Below are 9285 nucleotides of genomic sequence, written 5' to 3'. Positions count from 1 at the left end.
GCCTCCTCCTCGACGGGTCCCTCCACCTCCGTGGCCCCGCTCGCCGCCTCCTCCTCCTCCGCGCTCGAGCCTACCGCCTGCGAGACGCTGTTCGCCGGTTCGGCCTCTTCCTCCGCAGCCGCGCTCGACTCTACCACCTGCACGGCGGTCTTCGCCGGCTCCACCTCCTCCGCGGCGACCGCGCTCGAGCCTACCCCCTGCACGACGCTCGTCGCCGGCTCCTCCGCCACGACCACGGCTTCATCCTCGGCGACGGCGCCGGCCACGCCCAACGCCGCCTTGCTCCGGTTTATTCCGCCTGGCTCAGGTTGGTACAACTCTCAACTCTCAACGCCGCCTTGCCGTTTCTTCGATTCGAATCACCACGCACGCGCGCGCGTCTTGTTTGTTGCTAATCAACCAGTGATTTGGGTGATTTTGGGTTGCTGTTAGTTTTCCTTCTACAATTTAATGCTGTCAATTCTCTTTTCCGTTTGGTGGATCAAATCAACTAATCGCTTACAAATCCAGCACATACGCGTGCTTAATTTTACAGATTTGTTTGACTGACTTACTGAAATCTAGCTCCGTACGTGTCTGTTTCTTGGATGTGGATCAAGCTCCCTTTGTCGATGAGTTCTACATTCTGCTTCACCATGTTTCACTGATGAATGAATGCGTTAGAGCATGATCTGTTGCATTGGTGGCTAATGGAAGAATTAACAAGAAGTGCATCAGATTCTAGTCACTTAATTCTTGCCGTAATTCTTGATGTATACATTTTCTGATTTGTCAATCAGCTAGTTAGCTACAGTATACCTTGATCAGGGAAATCTTAACCTGTGGTTCTTGGATAGGTCCCTTTTTAAAACCTTTTTATCTGAATCCCAGGAAGAAGTAGACGAGCCTAGTTTATTTAACAGGCATGCTATCTTATTAAATCAGGGGAAACACAACAGCTGAGTTACTCATTTGACATTTGATTTGGTATCTCTGAAGATCAAAGACATAAAAACACAGTACAGCTACAAGTTTGTGCAACTAGTAAAGGAACAATTTCTAACTAAGTTTAAGTTGTTAATGGACATTGGGGAAGCACAACGAAGGTATTGTAGCAACCAAGTATATAGAACGTTACTAGATTAGGTTACTACCAAAACACAAGGAATAATGATGAGCAGTCACCTGGTGCATAGAAACTTGTGAAAGGATGAATGTCATTGGCATAGCTGTGATGACTGCATTGATAAAGTTTCATGGATTGCATTGACATTGCTTCAACCATGTAGACATTGTTGTCCACAAATAAAAACATTGCACCATTTTCCTCATCATACCCAAGTATTTCGACCGCTCTCACCGATCCTTCAGCCTGAGGAGGGAGCCCAAGAACAGTATGCATTTCAACAATCTTCTGCAGGAACCATGTGGCACCACCGTGACAGCTGACCTTCCTCTCCCACATTTCAAATCTACCATGAGACAATATGGCAAGACCAACATCACAATCCCCTGACTGGATTATCTGATGTGTGGTGGAATGATTAAGACTTGGAGGCCCCTTGATCACCGCAAGACTCTGCCTATCCAAATCGAACTCAATTATGTCGTCTCCGAGCTGATCCAAATTCAAATATTTTGATTTGGCATTCGCACTCTTAGACGTCCAGTAGAGGACATTACCAACAAGGATCCCAGGATTACATCGAGCAAACTCACATCGATTTGTTGTCGAGATGGGATTGCCCCATGCCCCAGTCTCCGAGGAGTATACACAAGCGATGGGTGGAGTACCATCTTCGTAGCCTTGGCACGGGGACATCAAGACCAAATTAAAGGGGCTCGAGTGGCAGCTGCCATGCATGTGGCTCTGGTCGGTGGCAGCGCAGAGCACAGCCCCGTAGAGGTAGGATAACTTATCGAACGCTGGTGGAATGTCGACATGGTGATGCTCACCGGTGATGGGGTCCCATACAATGAACCAGTCCATGTCCATCTCCAGGAGGAGGATGCGGCCTTGCCGGCACCCGAGCAGGTCGGCCTTCCGGAAGCCACGTATCTGCTGTCGTGTGTTGAAGCGCTCCGGAGGGATGCGGTCGGGAGGGTCCAGGACCGGAGTGAACACGATGTCGTAGTCATCTCTCTCAAAGACGCCGAGGAGTGGCGGCTTGCGGTGGTGCGCAGAGAAGCTGCGGAGGAACCGGGGGTCGGTGGCGACGCGCAGCCAGCTCTTGCAGACGGCGGAGGCTCGCAGGAGGGAGGACGGCTGAGGCGGCAGGCGCATGAGGATCTCCCGGAGCATATCGTCGTCGTCCGGCAGGGAGGCAGGCGCAGCCGGAGAGGTGCCGCGGCGGCGGCGGCGGCGTGTAATTCCGGAGCCCTCCTCGCTCGAGTGTACTTGGGGGTGGAGCCGCGTGCTGCGGCGGTTGGTCACTCCGGCGCCCTCCTCGCTCCTGTGGAGGTGGGGGTGCAGCCGCGGGCTGCGACGGAGGCCTATCACGGCGCCACCCTCGTCGCTCGCTCGGATTTGGGGATTGAGCCGCGGGCTGCGGCGGCGGGTCACTCCGGCGTCCTCCTCGCTCACGGGGATCTGTGGGTGGAGCCGCGGGCTGCGACGGAGGCCGATTACGGCGCCACCCTCGTCGCTCGCGTGGACTTGGCGGTGGAGCCGGGTGCTGCGCCGGCGGGCCAACCCGACGCCCTCCTCACCGATGTGGATTTGGGGGTTGAGCCGCGAGCTGCGTCGGCGGGTCGCTCCGGTGCCCTCCCCGCTCACGGGGGTTTGGGGGTGGAGGCGCGGGCTACGGCGGATGGCCATTCCGGCGTTCGCCGCGGCCTGGCTGGCGTGGGTCTGGGGATTCAGGCCTGGGCTGCGGCGGCGGCTCATCTCTGCTCTCTGCTTGGATTGGAATGGAATGGAATGGAGGCGCCGCCCGTGACCTAGAAGACACAGGGCTCGATTCGTATGCTTTTACTTTTTCAGTTTCTACTTTTACCTCATGATTTTTTTTGAGGGATTTACCTCATGATGATTAATTATATAACTTTTTTTAGAGTGCATAACTTTTTCTTGAAGCAGCACTACGTATTCATTGAACAAATTTGGTACACAGAGTACATATGTGGACACCCTTACAGAAAAACAGAGAGACATAAGACCTGAAGGTTTGCACAAAGAATTTTAAATCAAGAAATATAACACAATCATCAAGAAATATAACAGCACAAGACGAAAGAGCCGAGTCTTTGTGGCTCGTCGGCCGAAGATCATCCGCATGTCCGCCTGATCCAAACGTCATCGACTTCAACTAATGCGATCGGTGAAGATGGATGTCGCTGCACACTGCTATCCGCACATCCCGCTTCAAATCCTCCGAACACTTTGTCATGGCCGCTGCTGTCATCATGGATGACGAGAAACACCAGCCGACACAACCTAAAATCGCCAGATCCGGAGCCTGACAAGAAGAGAGGCTACCTGCTTCCCAGCATCATCGATTGGAAGAACACCAGGTGGGGTAGAAATAGGGCCAATTTATTCTGACGCGGCGTCGATCCCGCCACCGATGCAACATCTCTGCAAAAAAAACGAAGCCCAGACTAACTACTCGTCGGAGCAGCAGCGGTGGGGTCCCTACCCTCCCGTCGCCGGAGCGACTGCCAGAAAGGCAGAGGACCCACGGCCACACGAAGATGCGGGCAGAAGGGTCACCGCCTAAATCGCCTTTCCCAGGAGAGAAAGAGGAACATGGGGCGAAGCAATTGGAGTAGAGCGTTCACCTTAATTATATAACTTAATTAATGCGTATCTGTATAGTTTCTAAGTTCCCAGGAAATCTTGGCCTGAGGTGCGCCGAGAGTGTTGGGCAGGTGGTGGGTCTATTTGTGAGTCGGTATTTTGCTATGTTTGGGCCTACCGTGTCGCCGCCAAACTGATGTGGCGTCTCCACGACCCTACCCGCCTATTGCGGCAAGGAGTCGCGCCTTCGCACAGGGCGCTGATCACCCTGGGCCAGCCCATTTGCGGTGGTTTCGCTTCGCGAGATAAAAGACCGCAAAAACAGTTCACGATAGGGATTGAAATGACCACCTTCTGTAGAAGAAAACGCCGCGCTAGCCACCGCGACTGGCTCACCCAAGCAGGGCCGGTCCTGATATTTCGGGGGCCCATGGCGAAATTACAACCATGGGCCCCTACTATAAAGATCAAAATAATAATCTCATTTTTTAGTTCATTCCTTTACTTAACTTATTATTGTCTATTGTTCCAAAATAAAACAAAAATTGTAAATGGTGTATTCCTTTATTTAATTAGACAAATCGAATACCTGATAGAGGGCAAACATCAAGATGAAAGGTTTATAAAGTTTAAAAGCTTCATTTGCAACAATAAAAGAACATTTACCTACCCGATGGCTATGGGAGTCTGAGTGGCTTTATTATATAACCATGTTTGGATTGAAGTTATAAGTGTAAGAATTGCTGAGACCTTCTTCCAATTTTGAAGTTAAATTTGCAGTCATGATGATTTGGAGAGAGAATGCAAAGACCGAGAATCAAACACATAGCAGGCAATTCTTTCCATAGATAAGGCAATTTTCTCAATAGATAAGGCGATTGGTGACCCAAGTGAAAGAATAACAATGCAAAAATTAAAGAAACTAACAGTGGCGACAAAACTTAAAACCAGTTCGTGAAATTTCCAAACAAATTGTTGTTAACATTTTCCAAAAAATAAGAACAAAAGTGAAAACATGAACGTCTTATCGAAATTATGAACAATTTTCACAAAATGAAAAAAAATGATATTGCAGCCGAACATTTTTTGAATTGGTGAACAATTTTTTTGAAGTTGTGAACAAATTTCTAAAATGTAACATTGCTTGAATTTGTGAACAAATTTTGAAAACGGGAACATTTTTTAATTTGTGAAAAAATATAAATATGAACATTTTTTGAATTTTTAACAATTTTTTAAACATAAACAGTTATATGAATATGTCTACAAATTTTGAAAAAAAGGGAAACAGTTTTTAAAATAATTGAACTTTTTACTTTGTGAACAAAATTTTAAAAAGAGAACCTTTTGTGAAATTCGTATCTTTTCTGAAATTTTGAACATTTTCTAAAAGCATCAAACAAATTTTAAAATTGTATTTTTTTTGGAATTCTGAAGAAAAATCGAAAACAGAAACATTTTCTAAAAAAACTGTGAGCAAAATTTGAACATTTTATTAATTCCATAACAATGGTTGAGAAACAGAAAATTATTTTGAAAAAGAAATAATGAAAAAGTCAAAGAAAATAAAAAAACATGAAAATACAAAAAGAAACAGAAAATAGAAAAGAAAAAAAGAAAAAGAAGAGAAAAAGTAAAAACGAAAGAGAAACTGAAAAAACCAGTTCAGGAACCATCTAGAACGTTCCCAAAACAAACAAAAAACTACTAGAAACATCATAGAAGGTTCCCAAAAACTGGTACTAGCTGCAACATTAAACGGGTTGGCCCAGCCCTAAACAGTCGCTCGCTCGCTTTTGCGAAACAGCGACAACTTGTCGCAAAGAGTAGCAAAATAGGGTTTTCCGCCTCTATCCCCTCCTTTTGTATCGGTCATCCCCTCCTCCTGCCATCCACGACGCCACCTCACTGCAGCGCCCTTCCCTCCGACTTCGCCATCTCTGTGGTGTCTACACGACAGGGACGAAGGGTCGCGGTCACCGGAGGATGCGGCGCTGGGCGTTCGCGCTATCCTCTTTGGTCGCCTCCGTCTGCTACTTCCTCTTCTTGACGGTGGCGCGGAGCCGTCCCCTTTGGAGCACTTGCCGCCCGTACTCAGCAGCTCGCTACTCACCGCCACAAGATATGAACTAAAAGTTACACAAAAAATTTGGAAGTTTCTCTAGCACCAACTTTTTGCATCTCATTTTTAACTTTTTTCTAATAATACATTTCAATGTGGTGGATTATTTTAAATGGACGTTGTGTTTCTACAATTTTACTTTCTCATTTTAGCAGTAATTGCTTTTTTTAGGGGATTACCTGGCGAGCTAATCGTGCGCTGGGGACCCACTGCAGGCCCGGGGCGCGAGGTTTGGTCCCCTTCCTCTGCCTCCCTATCATCGGCCGACGGAGCTCCGGCGCGGCCTGCGGCGGCGGCAGCGACCTCGAGCCTCTCACGAAACCGTCCGTCCGTTCGCCCGCTTGCTCCTGTGGCACGCCACCGCTCTCCTCTACTTTCACATTTGTCTCCGGTGAGTCCCCGCGGGGTCCGCCGTCGACCTTGGGCTCCTCAGCATCCACAAGGTGAATCTCCTCCTCCTCCTTCCGGTGATGTCGACTGGTCGGTGATGACTCGCTATGCGCCGTGACAATTTCTTACCTTCGGTTTGCTGATTTGCGAACTGATGTGAAATCAGATGTTATCATACTACCTTCGGTATATCATTCCATGTTCACAAGCAGTGAAGCTACCATCACTTTGGTTTTTAAACAATCAATGAGGAGCAATTTCTGAAACACGCCAATTTTTACCAGTATACAAAGTAGGCGATCAACGTCTCCTCAGATACCATCACCATTACCACGGGAACGCTAATTGACTTGAGAATCAAGCACCATATACAATGCACGCATTACTGAAGACTTGCCAAGTGAACAAGTCTGAAGCATTTTCAGCATCAGCGTGACAGTTTATCTAGATTTGCAGCGTAGGGTAGCCTGGAGATGAAACAAATGGCTTAGGGGCATCGTTAGAATCGGAAAGCTTCATATTAACACCTTCACCCTTTTGCCACAATTCAGAGATTGTTACTTTGGCCACAATCCGAAGCAAATTCTGTAGTGAACTCCAAGAAATCTGATACAGGTTGCACAGATTTGGCTTTGGTTGCACTCCTTTCTCATCACTTTATTTAAACCCATGATTTTCTACTCCCATCTCCGCGTCCAGGAGATGAAGCTCTTCACTGTCCTGTTTTCCTACGTCCTCCTTCTTGGCCTCTATACACCACCAAGCCTGTCAGATGGTCCACCTCTTCAAGATGTGTGCCCTATGGCACCTCAGGGTGAAAGGAAGCTGTTCATGAACGGTTTCCTCTGCAAGCACCCTAGCACCATACTGGCTTCTGATTTCAAGACACTGCTTCTCAATCATGCCGGGAAACTAGATAACATTCTCCGGTCATCGGTATACATCGTCACCACCGCAGAGTTCCCTGGCCTCAACACCCTTGGCATGTCGATGGCACGGACCGACATCGACCCCTATGGGTTAGTGCTTCCCCACTCTCACCCAAGGGCGTCCGAGATGATGTTTGTCCATGATGGCAGCGTGCTGGCCGGTTTCTTTGACACAACTGGTAAGCTGTTTCAGAAGAGACTGTGTGAGGGGGATGTGTTCATCTTTCCCCGTGGTTTGGTTCACTTCATCATGAACTATGGTCTCCGTCTTGCGACGACGTTCTCAGTGCTCAACAGTCAGAACCCTGGTGTGGTTGGCATCACCCATGCAATGTTTGCGCCAGATTCAGATGTAGTCGAGGGGCTGATGGCCAGAATGATGAAGTCCAGAGAGATGGAAATCCCTAACAACAAGACTACCGATTTTCCATGGACTTACTAGTGAAACCAATTATAGTATAATTTATCGACGCATGATGATTTTCACATTTCAATCAAGTCATGTATATGGGCAGAATTTCAATTTAGTGATGTTCTATACTCTATACTCTAGCCGATTAATTTCTGTAGGAATTATAAAGAGCAGTATCGCGACACACATATTGGGAGCAGAACTTTCTATCTGTTTACCCTACATGTGGCTTGTTTAGCCTAATGATAATCCTGGACGCTATGCGTTATCTCTCCATGGTGTTGTTTCTATCTCAGTAGTGTTGCACAAGCACACCCAAGTTTTGCAACCTTATTGCAGCTTTGACACAGATTTTCGTCAAGCAGCAGCCAGCCAGTCTCTTTGATTTAGCATCACCAAGGTTGGCGTCCTTTGGACTGTAAGTATTGTAGCCTTGCTTTTCCTTTTGCTTTACTCAGCGGAACTCCATGCCATTTTCTGAGTATTGTTCTCTTTTTGCTCCTTGCAGTTGAGGAGGTCCCTTTCTTTTCCCTCCCTTCTTTTGAAAGTGAAGCTTACTTTTTGTTCTCTCTTTATGGAAAGTTTGATTCATAGGAATATGCCTATGATGCCACTTACCGTTTTGTGCAAGGACTATCCTACCAATCAACTAACTACTCGTGCATAGGATTCCGAGCACTCGGCAGCGAGGGAATGAATGGTTACTCGACTGCACCTTGAATTCACCCCAGTGGCATGCTAAGCAGCACAACTTCTATTTGACTAGATTTGCAAAAATGTTTATGAAATTTGATGTCATATACCCTGATAATAGGGAGCACTACATTGTCACAACAGTAGCAGAGATAGTTCAGTCAGACTCGGCACCCTCTAGGCATGGTTGGTCTTTCCATGTCTGGCTTGTCGTACGATATGCTAGCTGTGTATGTGACTTGTGTCTCAGTCATACATCTTACGTCATACTTCCTTCGTCTGGAATTACTTGTCCCTCAAACGGATGTATCTTGACGAACGACAAGCAAGGTTTTGGTTACCGCTCGATATTTCGAGTTACCGCGTGGTTACCGAGTTTTTCGGCCCCCCTCGGTAAACGGGCCTTTCCAGCAAAAAAAATCGATAGTTTTTTTGAAAATTTTGAATTTAAACGATCAACGTATAGTGCCTTAGTTATTTGTCTTCCGCCAAATATTTGAATGCGAATTACATTTGAAAATTTCAAACGGTATTTGGTCTGTATTTTGTGGTAACCATGTCAACCATTCTGGAGCTAACTAGCCAGGTGTGCCTCTCGTTCTAGTAACCACTTGGCTCATGTCTCTATCAATTAGATGCATAGTCCAAAATCAGAAAGCATAGCATTGAAGTTTTCATCTAGAGGATATTTTGTGGCTTGACATCCAAATGAGCAATTTTCTTCATGCACTCCTCATGAAGGTAAGAGAGGCCCTTAGTTATGCCCATGATAATCTGGCCCTGGCACGCAGGTGCAGGAGGATCTGGGGTAGAAGATGTCAGGTCGCTCAAGGCACAGAAGATGATCTGGTAGTTGGTGCCTGTTGGGCAAGTGAATCTGGTGCTTGAGCTATCATCCCTAGAGTAGCCTTAGGCGTCTGGGCACATCTGCATGAAGAAAAACGAGTAGGTGGTGGGTTCACAACTGCTCAACTTCCCAGTGCAGCAGTACACTTGATCTGGTTGAACACCATGCAAGGAT

General features: G+C 47.1%; 2 protein-coding genes across 2 annotated transcripts; one reads left to right on the top strand and one right to left on the bottom strand.

Moving 5' to 3' along the window:
• Window positions 1-446: 446 nt before the first annotated feature.
• On the bottom strand, window positions 447-2926 carry LOC123060070 (uncharacterized). The gene is made up of 2 exons (XM_044482634.1): window positions 1165-2926; window positions 447-643 (listed from the first exon to the last, which is right to left on the bottom strand). The coding sequence occupies exons 1-2, from the start codon at window positions 2864-2866 to the stop codon at window positions 561-563; spliced, it is 1785 nt and encodes a 594-aa protein (XP_044338569.1). The 5' UTR covers window positions 2867-2926; the 3' UTR covers window positions 447-560.
• Window positions 2927-6932: 4006 nt separating this feature from the next.
• Window positions 6933-7704, top strand: LOC123057769 (germin-like protein 11-1). The gene has a single exon (XM_044480668.1). It carries the CDS (start codon window positions 6933-6935, stop codon window positions 7599-7601), a length of 669 nt encoding a protein of 222 aa, XP_044336603.1. The 3' UTR covers window positions 7602-7704.
• The last annotated feature ends 1581 nt before the right edge of the window (window positions 7705-9285 follow it).

Source organism: Triticum aestivum, chromosome 3A (genome assembly GCF_018294505.1).
Source record: "Triticum aestivum cultivar Chinese Spring chromosome 3A, IWGSC CS RefSeq v2.1, whole genome shotgun sequence".
Lineage (NCBI taxonomy): Eukaryota > Viridiplantae > Streptophyta > Magnoliopsida > Poales > Poaceae > Triticum > Triticum aestivum.
This window is presented reverse-complemented; position numbering and strand designations above follow the sequence as displayed.